At 41.2% G+C, this 19,450-nt stretch overlaps 2 protein-coding genes across 2 annotated transcripts in view; both read right to left on the reverse strand.

The window, feature by feature from the left end:
- Positions 1 to 4,370: 4,370 nt before the first annotated feature.
- On the reverse strand, positions 4,371 to 8,058 carry LOC123994372. Its single transcript, XM_046296882.1, has 2 exons — positions 7,536 to 8,058; positions 4,371 to 7,151 (listed from the first exon to the last, which is right to left on the reverse strand). Exon 2 carries the CDS (start codon positions 7,148 to 7,150, stop codon positions 5,903 to 5,905), a length of 1,248 nt encoding a protein of 415 aa, XP_046152838.1. The 5' UTR covers position 7,151; positions 7,536 to 8,058; the 3' UTR covers positions 4,371 to 5,902.
- A 155-nt stretch (positions 8,059 to 8,213) lies between these two features.
- Positions 8,214 to 19,450, reverse strand: part of LOC123994373 (decorin-like) — a 38,263-nt gene continuing 27,026 nt past the window's right edge. Inside the window, exons 4-8 of the mRNA XM_046296884.1 lie at positions 15,019 to 15,232; positions 13,859 to 13,972; positions 12,764 to 12,857; positions 10,733 to 10,871; positions 8,214 to 10,371 (exon numbers count right to left, since the gene is read on the reverse strand). Coding sequence (XP_046152840.1) covers positions 10,171 to 10,371; positions 10,733 to 10,871; positions 12,764 to 12,857; positions 13,859 to 13,972; positions 15,019 to 15,232 — 762 coding nt within the window. The 3' untranslated portion in view covers positions 8,214 to 10,170. The remainder of the gene's footprint in view (positions 10,372 to 10,732; positions 10,872 to 12,763; positions 12,858 to 13,858; positions 13,973 to 15,018; positions 15,233 to 19,450) is intronic.

Raw genomic sequence — 19,450 nt, forward strand, 5'->3', positions numbered from 1 at the left:
ATACTGTAGTCTCACTCACACCTAGTGTAGTCTCACTCACAACTAGTGAGGTCTCACTCACACCTAGTGTAGTCTCACTCACACCTAGTGTAGTCTCACTCATACCTAGTGTACTCTCACTCACACCTAGTGTAGTCTCACTCACACCTAGTGTAGTCTCACTCACACCTAGTGTAGTCTCACTCACACACATACTGTAGTCTCACTCACATACACACTGTAGTCTCACTCACACCTAGTGTAGTCTCACTCATACCTAGTGTAGTCTCACTCTCACCTAGTGTAGTCTCACTCACACCTAGTGTAGTCTCACTCATACCTAGTGTAGTCTCACTCATACCTAGTGTAGTCTCACTCACACCTAGTATAGTCTCATTCACACCTACTGTAGTCTCACTCACATTAATACTGTAGTCTCAATCACACCTAGTGTTCTCTCACTCACACCTACTGTAGTTTCACTCAAACCTTCTGTAGTCTCACTCACACACATACTGTAGTCTCAATCACACCTAGTGTTCTCTCACTCACACCTACTGTAGTCTCACTCACACCTAGTGTAGTCTCATTCACACCTAGTGTAGTCTCATTCACACCTAGTGTAGTCTCAATCACACCTAGTGTTCTCTCACTCACACCTACTGTAGTCTCACTCACACCTAGTGTTGTCTCACTCACACATACTGTGGTCTCACTCACACATACTGTAGTCTCACTCACACATACTGTTGTCTCACTCACACATACAGTAGTCTCACTCACACACATACAGTAGTCTCACTCACACCTACTGTAGTCTCACTCACACCTAGTGTAGTCTCACTCACACCTACTGTAGTCTCACTCACACCTAGTGTAGACTCACTCACACCTACTGTAGTCTCACTCACACCTACTGTATTCTCAATCACACATACTGTAGTCTCATTCACACCTACTGTAGTCTCACTCACACATACAGTAGTCTCACTCACACACATACAGTAGTCTCACTCACACATACAGTAGTCTCACTCACACCTAGTGTAGTCTCACTCACACCTACTGTAGTCTCACTCACACCTAGTGTAGACTCACTCACACCTAGTGTAGACTCACTCACACATACAGTAGTCTCACTCACATCTACTGTAGTCTCACTCACACCTACTGTAGTCTCACTCACACATACAGTAGTCTCACTCACACACATACAGTAGTCTCACTCACACATACAGTAGTCTCACTCACACCTACTGTAGTCTCACTCACATCTACTGTTGTCTCACTCACATACACACTGTAGTCTCACTCACACCTAGTGTAGTCTCACTCATACCTAGTGTAGTCTCACTCATACCTAGTGTAGTCTCACTCACACCTAGTGTAGTCTCACTCACACCTAGTGTAGTCTCACTCACACCTAGTGTAGTCTCACTCATACCTAGTGTAGTCTCACTCACACCTAGTGTAGTCTCATTCACACCTAGTGTAGTCTCACTCACACCTACTGTATTCTCAATCACACATACTGTAGTCTCATTCACACCTACTGTAGTCTCACTCACACATACAGTAGTCTCACTCACACACATACAGTAGTCTCACTCACACATACAGTAGTCTCATTCACACCTAGTGTAGTCTCACTCACACCTACTGTAGTCTCACTCACACCTACTGTAGTCTCACTCACATCTACTGTTGTCTCACTCACATACACACTGTAGTCTCACTCACACCTAGTGTAGTCTCACTCATACCTAGTGTAGTCTCACTCACACCTAGTGTAGTCTCACTCACACCTAGTGTAGTCTCACTCATACCTAGTGTAGTCTCACTCACACCTAGTATAGTCTCATTCACACCTACTGTAGTCTCACTCACATTAATACTGTAGTCTCAATCACACCTAGTGTTCTCTCACTCACACCTACTGTAGTCTCACTCACACCTAGTGTAGTCTCATTCACACCTACTGTAGTCTCACTCACACCTAGTGTAGTCTCATTCACACCTAGTGTAGTCTCATTCACACCTAGTGTAGTCTCAATCACACCTAGTGTTCTCTCACTCACACCTACTGTAGTCTCACTCACACCTAGTGTAGTCTCACTCACACATACTGTGGTCTCACTCACACATACTGTAGTCTCACTCACACATACTGTTGTCTCACTCACACATACAGTAGTCTCACTCACACACATACAGTAGTCTCACTCACACCTACTGTAGTCTCACTCACACCTACTGTAGTCTCACTCACACCTAGTGTAGTCTCACTCACACCTAGTGTAGTCTCACTCACACCTAGAGTAGTCTCACTCACACCTAGAGTAGTCTCACTCACACCTAGTGTAGTCTCACTCACACCTACTGTAGTCTCACTCACACCTAGTGTAGACTCACTCACACCTACTGTAGTCTCACTCACACCTAGTGTAGTCTCACTCACACCTACTGTAGTCTCACTCACACCTAGTGTAGTCTCACTCACACCTACTGTAGTCTCATTCACACCTACTGTAGTCTCACTCACACATACAGTAGTCTCACTCACACACATACAGTAGTCTCACTCACACATACAGTAGTCTCACTCACACCTAGAGTAGTCTCACTCACACCTAGTGTAGTCTCACTCACACCTACTGTAGTCTCACTCACACCTAGTGTAGTCTCATTCACACCTAGTGTAGTCTCACTCACACATACAGTAGTCTCACTCACATCTACTGTAGTCTCACTCACACCTATTGTAGTCTCACTCACACACATACAGTAGTCTCACTCACACCTAGAGTAGTCTCACTCACACCTAGTGTAGTCTCACTCACACCTACTGTAGTCTCACTCACACCTAGTGTAGTCTCATTCACACCTAGTGTAGTCTCACTCACACATACAGTAGTCTCACTCACATCTACTGTAGTCTCACTCACACCTATTGTAGTCTCACTCACACACATACAGTAGTCTCACTCACACATACAGTAGTCTCATTCACACCTAGTGTAGTCTCACTCACACATACAGTAGTCTCACTCACATCTACTGTAGTCTCACTCACACCTACTGTAGTCTCACTCACACACATACAGTAGTCTCACTCACACATACAGTAGTCTCATTCACACCTAGTGTAGTCTCACTCACACACATACAGTAGTCTCACTCACACATACAGTAGTCTCATTCACACCTACTGTAGTCTCACTCACACATACTGTAGTCTCACTCACACACATACAGTAGTCTCACTCACACATACTGTAGTCTCACTCACACACATACAGTAGTCTCACTCACACATACAGTAGTCTCATTCACACCTAGTGTAGTCTCACTCACACCTAGTGTAGTCTCACTCACACATACTGTAGTCACATTCACACCTACTGTAGTCTCACTCACACATACTGTAGTCTCACTCACACCTAGTGTAGTCTCACTCACACCTAGTGTAGTCTCACTCACACATACTGTAGTCACATTCACACCTACTGTAGTCTCACTCACACATACTGTAGTCTCACTCACACCTAGTGTAGTCTCACTCACACCTAGTGTAGTCTCGCACACCTGGTGTAGTCTCACTCACACATACTGTCATCTTACTCACACACATACTGTAGTCTCACTCACAGCTAGTGTAGTCTCACTCACACATACTGTCATCTTACTCACACACATACTGTAGTCTCACTCACACACACGGTTTCACTCTGACGCATGGTTACATGGATAGAGACATTCACACTGTCATGCATGCACCTTTTCCTGCCTGTCTCTCCCTCACACACACACACACACACACACACACACACACACACACACACACACACACACACACACACACACACACACACACACACACACACACACACACACACACACACACACACACACACACACACACACACACACACACACACACACACACACACATATGCACATGATGCAAGCCATAACACACACATGCATGTACCTGCCAACCCGTGTGTGCATTATGTATACACACACATGCACACTCACTCACTCACACACACACACACACACACACACACACACACACACACACACACACACACACACACACACACACACACACACACACACACACACACACACACACACACACACACACACACACACACACACACACACACACACACACACACGGAGGGGATCGACAGAGAGAGCGATGGAGAGAAGCCAATACACACCACATGGGGGCGACAGAGAGGGGCAGGAGATCCATGACGCTGTAGTGTGACTAACAGATGTGTGTGTGCCACTGCCAGAGGCTCCAACACTGATGCATTCCTGTCATGGATCTACTGGTTGGGGCTCCAGCCCTGTCAAATAGCTCTCTGGTAATCCTTATGTTATGGACAGTTATTTAATTGAAGACCTTGTTTGATCATACAGCAAGTCATTAAAATCATAAATCTCTCTAGAAATGATGGACAGAGCAATTTGTGTTCTGGTAGAATAGGCTTATTTGTCACCAACCTTTTCTTCTGTTAGAGAAGAGCATTCTGTAGAGCATTTAGTATTACTGTGTATTTCACACTAAATTACACACTAAATAATAGGCCCCATTGTGACAAGTATATAGCACCAAAATACTGTACCATTCCCTCATCTGATATTATCCAGGTGAGGTGAATTGGGTTAAGGTTAGAATAAGGGTTAGGGGAAGGGTTCAACTAAAATGCAACGTTTGGGAGTAACTGATTACGTAGTCAGTTACATGCCATTTGATTACAAACAAACTGTAATCAGTTACGTTACCAGCGAAAATATTCTAATCAATAATATGATTCCAGATACTTTGAAAGTCAGAGACTATGATGACACACCAACTGCATTTGATGGATCCTTTTTGTCTTCTTCTAATGCTTCTTAAGGGGAAAGTCATCCAAAAGAAACTGAAAGTAGTCAGATTATTTGACTGAGTTTGGGTAATCCAAAAGTTACATTACTATTCACAATTTTGGACTGGTAACTAGTAACTAACGGATTACATTTAGAAAGTAACATACCCAATACTGCTAAAATGCTACAGTTGTCCCCGACGTCACTTGAACATTCAACCTTTTGCTAGACAGTCGCGGTTTAAATCCACCTTTCCTCCCCGACCAACCTCCATACTTTCTGTCTGAAATAACTAGACCATTAGTATATATAATATGTCTTAGAGGTGCTCAGAAATAGATGTGTTGGCTGATAATGTCACAAAAATGATGCACGCACATTGATGTGGTCGGAAGTCGTGCTTTGTTATGATTCTGAACGATCAGAAAGCTAGCAAAAATGACAAGCTGCCATGTGGGGAATCATAGGTGGCTCGTTTCACGAGGTTTAATCTTGTTCTTGATTCCACGTCTTGTTTTGAGGTGTTTTGACTGATTTCATGTCAATGCCAATATGGTTGAAATTCACTAGCTAGCTAACCAACAACTCTAACAACGTATTTAAGAGACAACAAGTGCTCATTGTGCAAATGTACTTGTTTTCAAAAAACATTTGGAGACTAAATATAGTTGACATGTTGTCAACAATCTAATTTTGCCCCAAAGTTGCGCATGCGCTGCTTTTGTTGCTAAACAACCAACTCGCCTATATGTATAGTATGTTTCCTGTGGCTCTGAGGCTGAGCGCACGTGATTTTAATCCAGGTTTGAAAATACGTTGACCAGTTGGGAGAACTCACAGAGAGGTTTGGGAAACACTGCTGTATAAATATCTCCCTGTCAATATGCAATATGTGTATTGTCTGGGATCTCAGTGTGTGTAAGTGACCCAAATCTGCAAGGAATCATGGAGGCTTTACAGACCTATCTTACACCATGAATGATATCATTACTATCACAGTAAATATACTATACTTTCCTACGTTTTTTTTGTTAAAGAGTCAAGGGTGCAAACTTGTTTTAAAGTGTCTATCTTTGTTGTTAACACAACCTTCCAATAGTTCATAGGTCCAGGGTATGCTGCCTGTTGCGAGGTCCAGGGCATGCTGCATGTTGCGAGGTCCAGGGCATGCTGCATGTTGTGAGGTCCAGGGCATGCTGCATGTTGTGAGGTCCAGGGCATGCTGCATGTTGTGAGGTCCAGGGAATGCTGCATGTTGCGAGGTCCAAGGCATGCTGCCTGTTGCGAGGTCCAGGGCATGCTGCATGTTGTGAGGTCCAGGGAATGCTGCATGTTGCGAGGTCCAGGGCATGCTGCATGTTGCGAGGTCCAGGGCATGCTGCATGTTGCGAGGTCCAGGGCATGCTGCCTGTTGCGAGGTCCAGGGCATGCTGCCTGTTGCGAGGTCCAGGGCATGCTGCATGTTGCGAGGTCCAGGGCATGCTGCATGTTGCGAGGTCCAGGGCATGCTGCCTGTTGCGAGGTCCAGGGCATGCTGCCTGTTGCGAGGTCCAGGGCATGCTGCCTGTTGCGAGGTCCAAGGCATGCTACATGTTGCGGGGTCCAGGGCATGCTGCCTGTTGCGAGGTCCAAGGCATGCTACATGTTGCGAGGTCCAAGGCATGCTGCCTGTTGCGAGGTCCAGGGCATGCTGCCTGTTGCGAGGTCCAGGGCATGCTGCCTGTTGCGAGGTCCAAGGCATGCTGCCTGTTGCGGGGTCCAGGGCATGCTGCCTGTTGCGAGGTCCAAGGCATGCTGCCTGTTGCGGGGTCCAGGGCATGCTGCCTGTTGCGAGGTCCAAGGCATGCTGCATGTTGCGAGGTCCAAGGCATGCTGCATGTTGCGAGGTCCAAGGCATGCTGCATGTTGCGAGGTCCAAGGCATGCTGCATGTTGCGAGGTCCAAGGCATGCTGCATGTTGCGAGGTCCAAGGCATGCTGCATGCTGCGAGGTCCAGGGCATGCTGCATGTTGCGAGGTCCAAGGCATGCTGCATGTTGCGAGGTCCAAGGCATGCTGCATGTTGCGAGGTCCAGGGCATGCTGCCTGTTGCGAGGTCCAGGGCATGCTGCCTGTTGCGAGGTCCAGGGCATGCTGCCTGTTGCGAGGTCCAGGGCATGCTGCCTGTTGCGAGGTCCAGGGCATGCTGCCTGTTGCGAGGTCCAGGGCATGCTGCCTGTTGCGAGGTCCAGGGCATGCTGCCTGTTGCGGGGTCCAGGGCATGCTGCATGTTGCGGGGTCCAGGGCATGCTGCATGTTGCGGGAGTATAATAATAATAATATGATTCATGAAAAAGACTGAAGATATCCCCTATAGAGCAGTCATGTTTTTGGGGATAAATCTTTTTTTTACCACAGTTATCTGGGTGTCACTTGCCTCGTATAAAATCTGTCAGCTATTAAACAATATACAGTATTTACAATGCATCTTGATACCCAAGACTATTCAACCACGACCATAGGCAATTTACATTTTACTTGATTAGTTGTCGCATTTAAATATTTAATATAAAATCCATAAATGTAGCTCATATTCACTGAAGCGATGTGAGTTTTAACACTACAGTTGCCTTCAGCTTGTTGTTGATATAATATTATTCTGTATATCTACATTACACCACTCTTACTCTTTACCTTGGATCCTGTTTGTTTCAGATCTCCAGTCCCCTCCCTGAACTTCTCAACAGAGAGCCAGCACAACAATAGTTCTGGCAACTACAGAAAACATTGATATTTCTCATTGATATTTCACCTTATGTATATAGTTGTTGTTTTGCATAAAATCACGTATGCTTACTTGTTATGAGGGCCTTTCAACTTTTAAGGGTCTTCTAAGAGTCTCTCCAGTACTCTGTGTTTGGTGTGTGACTGTAGAATATTACAGTGTGAATACTTTCTCACCTGCTTTCTCCGGTGTCTCACCTGTTCCTCCTCATGACCTTGTTCACCTGGAAACTCTGTCCATCACTGTGAAGTCTACACTCGTTGGACTGTTCCATAGATATTACAGCTAGCGACAGGGCAAGTAGTGCCCTCCACACACCGACCATAGAGTTGGCAAGTAGCGCCCTCCACACACCGATCATAGAGTTGGCAAGTAGCGCCCTCCACACACCGACCATAGAGTTGGCAAGTAGCGCCCTCCACACACCGATCATAGAGTTGGTTAGAGGCCGCACTTTCCACAAAACCTATGCTATCACAGAAGCAATAATGTAAAAGATAGGAGGTGGGCCCTCTTTCCAACTCTATGACAATGACACACACAACCAAGGGTTATGAACTCTGATGGCGACACCCCCAGAAAAATGCTGCTTTTTAATTGGTATTTTTTATTTGGTTCAGGAAGCCTTAGGCGGAGCCCCTGCTCAGAAAAAAAGAGAGGAACATCTTTATTGTTGATATATTAAGTCTGAACTACTGTAAGTGCTTGTGCTTTTAAGCAATGAGAGTTTTTCTTATACAGCATTTATATACAGCGTCTATGCATACAAACATTCACACTAACATGGGCACTGAAGGCATGACAGTCCGCCTGCAAGCCTCCAATTCTCTGCAGACTTATAAAAAGAAGAAGAAGAAGAAAAGAAGAGAAACATAACAGGCATTAACATGGCATTCCAGAAACCACAACCTTGCTTCAAGTCAAAAGAAGAAAAGCATGCGTATAGATCTTTGGGCATGGCTTCTGTTTCGGAACGTATATATTGTTTATTCTACATCTTTAAGAGCTATTTTCATCTTGGTTGTATGAGCTGATGTTACATGACAGATGGGGGAATGGAATGTGTAGAAGAAGAAATAAATGCTTTCCGGAAAATCTGAAATCTTTAAACTGTCGGGAACATTTCGTAAAAACAACAAAACTTGACATCAACAGTGAAGCAAGCAGGAGACATGGCAATCGACTACAATGTGACAGGAAGAAAATCGGGAATCTTTCAAATAGTACGACATATTGTAAAGGTACACTTTGAACGCTAGCTACTACACAGGTAATATACTCTAGTACATTCTAGTATCCTAGCTGGTGTTAATGATATTAAGACAGGACTTAACCCTTGGCAGCCCGCTCCGCAGGTCAGCTCACCTTCTGTAATTGTCACAGACTTATGCACGTAAAGGCTTGTTGCACACAACATGTCTACACCGGTCAAATTCAGATTTTTCAGCCAATCTCAACCAGCTGACATGTGTGAGGTATTAAAGGGTTAATCGTTACATATTCTCAAAGTGGTCATAGATATTTTTTGTTGTTGTTGAAAATATTTAGTTGTCTTTCATAATGTTTCTTTCACACACAAAATAACATTTCAGTCATGCAATCTGAGGGCACACACTTCCAAACCATTGCACAGACTTCTGTTAAAGGGCAATTCCGCCACTTTTCAACCTCATATTCATTATCTCCAGCACCATATCAGTGTCTACATGTGTGAAAACGACACGTTTAGTCTATGATCCGTGGGTAAAAAGACAAGATAAGGTCCTAAAAAAATGCTCCTCTGTGACATCACAGGGTAGGAGTAAACGTTTTTTTAAAAACAGTGATTTTCAAAACCTGCAACGAGTTTCTAGCCAGAGGGATAGTATTTTCTTGATGATGTAATTGGGTATATCTTTTTAACTTGATATTTGTTTTCTACAAAACATAGAAATGGGACGTTTTCACATATGTAGACAATGGTATTGTAATGGAGATAATGAAAATGAGGTTGAAAAGTGGGTGACATCCCCTTTAAGTTGAGCTTTTTGACAGATAACTACCATGAGGTGGTGTTACAGTATTTCATGAGTTGACGGTTTATTGTGTATGGAGAACCTGTTACAGGATAATGCCAGTGATTACTGTTGAAGAATATGAATATGAAATGTACAAATGACACATGGACTGTTATAAATCAACTGTTTGCACACAGAGCTGGTTTGAGTTATTACTAAGCCATCTATGGAAGGTTTGGTACTGAGTTTTGTAAATGTTCTGTCTTTGCTCATGAAAACATGAAGTACTGTAACTGTTAAAACTGTATTGGATGTTCGTTATGGTTTTAAAATGGGGATAAAGTTGCTGATCAGTGTTGTGGATGGGGGGCTGCGGTTCACACACACACACACACACACACACACACACACACACACACACACACACACACACACACACACACACACACACACACACACACACACACACACACACACACACACACACACACACACACACACACACACACACACACACTCTCTCTCTCTGGGGTGGTCTACTTTTTCTCTACTTCTTCCTGTAGTTGCCCAGCTGGATGGCAGAGCGGTCGAACACACAGCGGAAGGTGATGGGCTGCACCTCCCAGTAAGGGACGGGGTTGGAGAACAGGCTGATGCCAGAGTACATGGCCTTCTTGGTATTGTAGCCCGGTGGGCAGAAGTCCTGGGTGCCCACCACCCCTATCTTGTTGCTGTGGAGGTAGATCACCTGGGAACATATCAACCACAATGAGTGGTTAGAGGGAGGGATGTCTGGAAATGAACATTGCATATGTAGAAAGGTCATGTATGAAGCTAACACAATTCCTTTTGTTGAATGGCAGAAAATCATTTCTGTGTTAATCAACTTATTAATATTTATTTCATCATCATCATCATGAGATTGATCTGTAATGGTTACACCCTCCTGAGAAAACCCTGTGTGAGGTGGAACATCCATGGACATGAAGCCTCTACCCATTCTCTCAGGTGTGGCGGGACACCTGTGTCCGGTGGAACATCCATGGACATGAAGCCTCTACACATTCTTCCAGGTGTGGCGGGACACCTGTGTGTCCGGTGGAACCCACCTGGATGTACTTGTGGTCAGGCAGGCCTGCAGGCACGGTGGTCAGGGCATTGTTGTCCAGGTGAAGCTCTCTGAGGTGAGGAACCATGGCCAGAGAACCGTTCTCCACCTGGCTGATCTCATTGTAGCTTAGACCCAGCCTAGGAGACAAACCAGCCAATGGGGAGAGACACAGAATGTGTCAGAGCCAATGGGAAAGAGACATGGTGTGTAAAAGAGCCAATGAGACAGAGGTACAGAAGAAGAGAGATAAAAGAGGGCACAAAGCCCTGAGCTGTCCCTACAAGTCCCAACGTACAGAATGTATAAAAACCAATGGGAGAAAGAAAACATCCAATGGGAAAGACACAAACTGGTTTTCTGCCAATGAAAACCATGGGCAGAATGTAGACTAGCAAATGAGAAAGAGGCTTTACTTTTGCCAAGGATCAACGAACGTGTTGCCGATCCAGAAAATGGAAAATAATATTTTCAGTGAATCCTGTAGCTCTTCCAAAATAAACTGCCTTGTACTGCATGAAAGGATATTTCTGTTGTTTAGTCTACCTACTTTGGCATGAGTCTTTTCCTGTCCTCCAAGCGGTGATCTTATAAACCAAGCTGTTGATTTTCAGAAACATTGCTTTCATATGCATTTTGTCAAAACTCTCAAACACATAATGATAAATCAACACCCCCAATGTCTCAATGAGAGCCAGAGAGTGAGAGACAGAGAGAGAGTGACAGAGTGAGAGAGCTTTGACAGGCACAGCCACAAGGAGTGAGAGAGAACCAGAGGTTGGGTTCTCTGAGTGAGTCTGTCTGGTTGGTTTAGATCTGGTACTGATGTATACCTCTTTCTCAAGCCCTGGCGTCTTTCCACAAATACAGCAGTGGACTCCAATTGCAGAACGCACTCAGCGTTGAGCAGAGTGGACAACTGAGTGATGACAAAGGAAGAGAGAGAGAGGGGGGGGAGCGAGAGCGATAGCAAGAGAGAGAGACAGAGAGAGAGACACAGAGAGGGACACAGGACACACATAGAGGGACACACAGAGAGGGACACACACACAGAGAGAGAGAGTGAGATAGAGAGACAGAGAGAGAGACACAGAGAGAGGGACACAGAGAGAGGGACACAGAGTGAGAGAGAGAGAGAGAGAGAGAGAGAGAGAGAGAGAGAGAGAGAGAGAGAGAGAGAGAGAGAGACAGAGGAACAGAGAGAGAGAGAGAGACAGAGACACAGAGAGAGAGAGAGTGAGAGCGAGAGAGACAGAGACACACAGTTAGACACAGAGAAAGACACAGAGACACACAGAGAGAGAGAGAGAGAGAGAGAGAGAGAGAGAGAGAGAGAGAGAGAGAGAGAGAGAGAGAGAGAGAGAGAGAGAGAGAGAGAGAGAGAGAGACAGAGACAGAGACAGAGACAGAGACAGAGACAGAGACAGAGACAGAGACAGAGAGTGAGAGCGAGAGAGACAGAGACAGAGACAGAGACAGAGAAAGACACAGAGAGACACAGAGAGACACAGAGAGAGACAGTACTAGCAGCAGAGTACAGGGCGGACAAGGATTTTTGGACATGCTGCTCCAGTCAAACCTCCCCAGTGAATGAGGCGATGTGGTACAAAAAACACTAGTGGCATTAATGCCAAGAAGCACCGCATCAATTCAAATACCCCTTATATAACTGAATTGGTGACTACCCAGGATTGTTGCTGAGGTTTGAAATACATACTAGGGTGTGTGTGTGTGTGTGTGTGTGTGTGTGTGTGTGTGTGTGTGTGTGTGTGTGTGTGTGTGTGTGTGTGTGTGTGTGTGTGTGTGTGTGTGTGTGTGTGTGTGTGTGTGTGTGTGTGTGTGTGTGTGTGTGTGGGGCACTGTTGTCTAGAGATGACCCAATATCCCACTACAAGACTACTTATGAAGTGTTGACCCACTCATCAAATACAGTGAAGAAGAATACTGTACGCATGCTTTGTCCTCGTCAAGAGCATTTATCAACCGTTTAAAAAAAAAACGTTTTTGAAACATTGAGTAGAAACATCTTTACTTAGCCAGGTTCTTGAGGCCCTTCAGGTTGTCCGCCTGCACCTTGGTGATCTTGTTGCTGTCCAGGTGGAGCTCGGAGAGGGAGGAGGGCAGACCTGGCAACCCACAGGAGAGAGACAGTGACGAGAGGACAAACAACCGGGGAAACCACAGCACTTATGGTGAGGGGAAGGTAAGTGGTTAATGTCTACATACAGTATGCCAGTAGGACTCTGAATCCATACTAAGTCTAATGCATCTGAAATGGCACCCTAATCCCTAGTGCACTACTTTTGACTAGGTAATAGTGCACGATTTGGAATAGGATGCAAACTCAGACGCAGCCTCTAACATCCAGAGGCCTATCCTTCATCCCTTCTATTCCTATTAAAGCATTAGATTAGAGGATCTCTCTCTGAGTACTATTCGATCTGAACTGGTTGCCAGATTCCCACAATAGACCAGATAACATTCATCTTACACACCTTTGAATGAATATGCTGTTTTAGTTTTCCTGTCTAGGTTCCACACTGTAACCATTGTTCAGTGGAGCCTATGAATCCACATGTGCATTCTTGCAGTGCAAGATGATTGATGATTTTGTCTGTGGTCGATTGAGTAAGAGATCCTCGCTGTTAACTTGAATTCCTTTGTTTTAGCTGGAGCTATTGAGCTGTGAAGTATTCAAACCAGTCCTGGTTGAAAATAGAGATTCAGGCCCTGCACTGTAAAAAATAATAAGATGTTGATTCAACGTACAATTGAAAGGCATTAATTTGCAACAAAAATGTTCACACACCAACTATTGTTGTGAGTTTGCTCAACAAACATTTTCACAATCCCATTGCAGCTGGTTGCCTTAGAATTATACAGTATGTTGAATACATCTTTTGTTGTTGTAGTGTGGTCAAAATCCTTACAGCCATCCTTTTTGAAATGACATGTTATTTTCCATATTCTTTAGTTGGATCCTCACAGTGAAATGATCTGACATGGCTGGATAGGTGAAAGCTATGTAATGGATCTCATACCTAGCCTTGTGTTAGATTTCCTATGATCCCTTCAAGGGACTGGAGGGAAGGATGATTTGTGATGGGGTGACCAGAGAGGCCAGTACCTTTGGGGATCTCTGTCAGGTTGGTGTCTGCAATGCGGATGTATGAGACCTTCTTCAGGGCCCCGAAAGCCCCAGCCTCAACCCCTGCACTCTTCAGGGGGTTGGAGCCGAGCTCTGGAAAGAGAAGGAGGGAGAGAGAGACAGACAGAGAGACAGAGGGAGCAGAAATAAAGAGAGGGCAAGAGATAGATAGACAGAGAGGAAGATAAATAGAGGTAGACAATCAGGGGAGGAGACAGAAAAGAAAACAGAGAAAAAAAGGTCAATTAACCACATTTCAGTCCTGGTGTGTTACGGGAATCTCAACCTGACTCATGTATAAACATGGTTTGCGGCCGGCGTGGGATATTGTCCATAAACCCTGTCTCCCTTGTCCTTTAGCCCCGTTGGATTGGCCGATTTGTCACACTGGGGATATAATCTGAGGATCAGTGTGTTTTAGGGCATACCGCTCCAGTCCTTCAGCTATGCTGTAATGAGACACTTTACACTCTGAGAGGGAATGTAACACACACCAGAATAGACACATTATAAATAAATGTATACATGTACACACACACACACACACACACACACACACACACACACACACACACACACACACACACACACACACACACACACACACACACACACACACACACACACACACACACACACACACACACACACACACACACACACACACACACACACACACACACACACACACACACACACACACACACACACACACACACACACACACACACACTCTGTCACTATCTCTGCTGCTGGTACCCTCAAATTCCACTCTCCACTCTGCAAGCAATGAACCAACCCTTCCTCTCTGTAGGCGAATGCTGGCACTCTCTAAACACTGACACGTTGTAATTCATGGTTACACAACACTTTGATCATCAGCCTCTGACTGTAATGTTTTAGTGTACTTTTTAGCTGAAAACTTGTTAACTTGCTCCTGTCATATTGCTACTATACAGTCAATTAAGGAAACATGTTCAAGTGACTGTGTGTACGGTATATGTGTGTAAAGGATTAGACTAGTTCTATCGTATGAGTACAGGGATGGGTTGAGTTCACCATGCACCCATGGTGCAAAGCAAGGGCACAAAATATCTGAAAGATTTCTAATAGTATTTGAACCCAGGTCTGGTTCATACCCATGACGATGACCTGGGCCATGCCCTCGAAGGAGGCCTTCTTGATCTTAGTGATCTCGTTCTCATGGATGCGAAGCTCCTGCAGGCTCTTGGGCATGTTGGCGGGCATTTCCTTGAGGTGGTTCTTGGAGAGGTAGAGGCGCTGCAGCTTGCCCAGGGGAAGGAAGGCCTTGGGGTGGATTGTGGTGATCTGGTTGTTCACCAGGATCAGGGTCTGGGGAGATTGGAAAGAGAACGATCCCTGTTATATTTAAGCTAACGCTAATGTGTATGTTTTGCTAATTATAATTTATATGTTTATCCTAATTATAATTAGTATGTTTGTGGTAATGCTAATTACTATGTTGATATTTATGCTAATGTACAATTGGGCAACTGCTTTTCTATTTGAGATTGCTTTTGAGATAGCTTTTTCTATTTGAGATTGCTTTTGAGATAGCTTTTTCTATTTGAGATTGCTTTTTCTATTTGAGATAGCTTTTTAGATAGCTTTTTCTATTTGAGATTGCTTTTTCTATTTGAGATAGCTTTTTCTATTTGAGATTGCTTTTTCTATTTGAGATAGCTTTTTCTATTTGAGATTGCTTTTTCTATTTGAGATTGCTTTTGAGATAGCTTTTTCTATTTGAGATAGCTTTTTCTATTTGAGATTGCTTTTGAGATAGCTTTTTCTATTTGAGATTGCTTTTGAGATAGCTTTTTCTATTTGAGATAGCTTTTTCTATTTGAGATTGCTTTTGAGATAGATTTTTCTATTTGAGATAGATTTTTCTATTTGAGATAGCTTTTTCTATTTGAGATAGCTTTTTCTATTTGAGATTGCTTTTTCTATTTGAGATAGCTTTTTCTATTTGAGATTGCTTTTTCTATTTGAGATAGCTTTTTCTATTTGAGATTGCTTTTGAGATAGCTTTTTCTATTTGAGATTGCTTTTGAGATAACTTTTTCTATTTGAGATAGCTTTTTCTATTTGAGATTGCTATTGAGATAGCTTTTTCTATTTGAGATTGCTTTTGAGATAGCTTTTTCTATTTGAGATTGCTTTTGAGATAGCTTTTTCTATTTGAGATAGCTTTTTCTATTTGAGATAGCTTTTTCTATTTGAGATTGCTTTTTCTATTTGAGATAGCTTTTTCTATTTGAGATTGCTTTTTCTATTTGAGATAGCTTTTTCTATTTGAGATTGCTTTTGAGATAGCTTTTTCTATTTGAGATAGCCTTTTCTATTTGAGATTGCTTTTGAGATAGCTTTTTCTATTTGAGATTGCTTTTGAGATAGCTTTTTCTATTTGAGATTGCTTTTGAGATAGCTTTTTCTATTTGAGATTGCCTTTTCTATTTGAGATAGCTTTTTCTATTTGAAATTGCTTTTGAGATAGCTTTTTCTATTTGAGATTGCTTTTGAGATAGATTTTTCTATTTGAGATTGCTTTTGAGATAGCTTTTTCTATTTGAGATAGCTTTTTCTATTTGAGATTGCTTTTGAGATAGATTTTTCTATTTGAGATAGATTTTTCTATTTGAGATAGCTTTTTCTATTTGAGATAGCTTTTTCTATTTGAGATTGCTTTTTCTATTTGAGATAGCTTTTTCTATTTGAGATTGCTTTTTCTATTTGAGATAGCTTTTTCTATTTGAGATTGCTTTTGAGATAGCTTTTTCTATTTGAGATTGCCTTTTCTATTTGAGATAGCTTTTTCTATTTGAAATTGCTTTTGAGATAGCTTTTTCTATTTGAGATAGCTTTTTCTATTTGATATAGCTTTTTCTATTTGAGATAGCTTTTTCTATTTGAGATAGCTTTTTCTATTTGAGATAGCTTTTTCTATTTGAGATAGCTTTTTCTATTTGAGATTGCTTTTGAGATAGCTTTTTCTATTTGAGATTGCTTTTGAGATAGCTTTTTCTATTTGAGATAGCTTTTTCTATTTGAGATTGCTTTTGAGATAGCTTTTTCTATTTGAGATAGCCTTTTCTATTTGAGATTGCTTTTGAGATAGCTTTTTCTATTTGAGATTGCTTTTGAGATAGCTTTTTCTATTTGAGATTGCCTTTTCTATTTGATATAGCTTTTTCTATTTGAGATTGCGTTTTCTATTTGAGACAGCTTTTTCTATTTGAGATAGCTTTTTCTATTTGAGATAGCTTTTTCTATTTGAGATTGCTTTTGAGATAGCTTTTTCTATTTGAGATAGCTTTTTCTATTTGAGATTGCTTTTGAGATAGCTTTTTCTATTTGAGATAGCCTTTTCTATTTGAGATTGCTTTTGAGATAGCTTTTTCTATTTGAAATTGCTTTTGAGATAGCTTTTTCTATTTGAGATAGCTTTTTCTATTTGATATAGCTTTTTCTATTTGAGATAGCGTTTTCTATTTGAGATAGCTTTTTCTATTTGAGATAGCTTTTTCTATTTGAGATAGCTTTTTCTATTTGAGATTGCTTTTGAGATAGCTTTTTCTATTTGAGATTGCTTTTGAGATAACTTTTTCTATTTGAGATAGCTTTTTCTATTTGAGATTGCTTTTGAGATAGCTTTTTCTATTTGAGATTGCTTTTTCTATTTGAGATTGCTTTTGAGATAGCTTTTTCTATTTGAGATTGCTTTTTCTATTTGAGATAGCTTTTTCTATTTGAGATAGCTTTTGCTATTTGAGATAGCTTTTTCTATTTGAGATAGCTTTTTCTATTTGAGATAGCTTTTTCTATTTGAGATTGCTTTTTCTATTTGAGATTGCTTTTTCTATTTGAGATAGCTTTTTCTATTTGAGATTGCTTTTTCTATTTGAGATAGCTTTTTCTATTTGAGATTGCTTTTGAGATAGCTTTTTCTATTTGAGATTGCTTTTTCTATTTGAGATAGCTTTTTCTATTTGAGATAGCTTTTTCTATTTGAGATTGCTTTTGAGATAGCTTTTTCTATTTGAGATAGCTTTTTCTATTTGAGATTGCTTTTGAGATAGCTTTTTCTATTTGAGATTGCTTTTGAGATAGCTTTTTCTATTTGAGATTGCTTTTGAGATAGCTTTTTCTATTTGAGATAGCTTTTTCTATTTGAGATTGCTTTTGAGATAGCTTTTTCTATTTGAGATAGCCTTTTCTATTTGAGATTGCTTTTGAGATAGCTTTTTCTATTTGAGATTGCTTTTGAGATAGCTTTTTCTATTTGAGATTGCCTTTTCTATTTGAGATAGCTTTTTCTATTTGAAATTGCTTTTGAGATAGCTTTTTCTATTTGAGATAGCTTTTTCTATTTGATATAGCTTTTTCTATTTGAGATAGCTTTTTCTATTTGAGATAGCTTTTTCTATTTGAGATAGCTTTTTCTATTTGAGATTGCTTTTGAGATAGCTTTTTCTATTTGAGATTGCTTTTGAGATAACTTTTTCTATTTGAGATAGCTTTTTCTATTTGAGATTGCTTTTGAGATAGCTTTTTCTATTTGAGATTGCTTTTGAGATAGCTTTTTCTATTTGAGATTGCTTTTGATAGATTTGAGATAGCTTTTTCTATTTGAGATTCCTTTTGAGATAGCTTTTTCTATTTTGCTTTTTTATTTGAGATTGATTTGAGATAGCTTTTGCTATTTGAGATAGCTTTTTCTATTTGAGATAGCTTTTTCTATTTGAGATAGCTTTTTCTATTTGAGATTACTTTTTCTATTTGAGATTGCTTTTTCTATTTGAGATAGCTTTTTCTATTTGAGATTGCTTTTTCTATTTGAGATAGCTTTTTCTATTTGAGATTGCTTTTTCTATTTGAGATAGCTTTTTCTATTTGAGATTGCTTTTGAGATAGCTTTTTCTATTTGAGATAGCCTTTTCTATTTGAGATTGCTTTTGAGATAGCTTTTTCGATTTGAGATTGCTTTTGAGATAGCTTTTTCTATTTGAGATAGCTTTTTCTATTTGTGATTGCTTTTGAGATAGCTTTTTCTATTTGAGATTGCCTTTTCTATTTGAGATAGCTTTTTCTATTTGAAATTGCTTTTTCTATTTGAGATAGCTTTTTCTATTTGAGATAGCTTTTTCTATTTGAGATAGCTTTTTCTATTTGAGATTGCTTTTGAGATAGCTTTTTCTATTTGAGATAGCTTTTTCTATTTGAGATTGCTTTTGAGATAGCTTTTTCTATTTGAGATAGCCTTTTCTATTTGAGATTGCTTTTGAGATAGCTTTTTCTATTTGAGATTGCTTTTGAGATAGCTTTTTCTATTTGAGATTGCCTTTTCTATTTGAGATAGCTTTTTCTATTTGAAATTGCTTTTTCTATTTGAGATAGCTTTTTCTATTTGAGATTGCTTTTGAGATAGCTTTTTTTTTGAGATAACTTTTTCTATTTGAGATAGCTTTTTCTATTTGAGATTTGAGATAGCTTTTTCTATTTGAGATTGCTTTTGAGATAGCTTTTTCTATTTGAGATTGCTTTTGAGAT

This window comes from Oncorhynchus gorbuscha, linkage group LG14, assembly GCF_021184085.1.
Source record: "Oncorhynchus gorbuscha isolate QuinsamMale2020 ecotype Even-year linkage group LG14, OgorEven_v1.0, whole genome shotgun sequence".
Taxonomy (NCBI): Eukaryota; Metazoa; Chordata; class Actinopteri; order Salmoniformes; family Salmonidae; genus Oncorhynchus; species Oncorhynchus gorbuscha.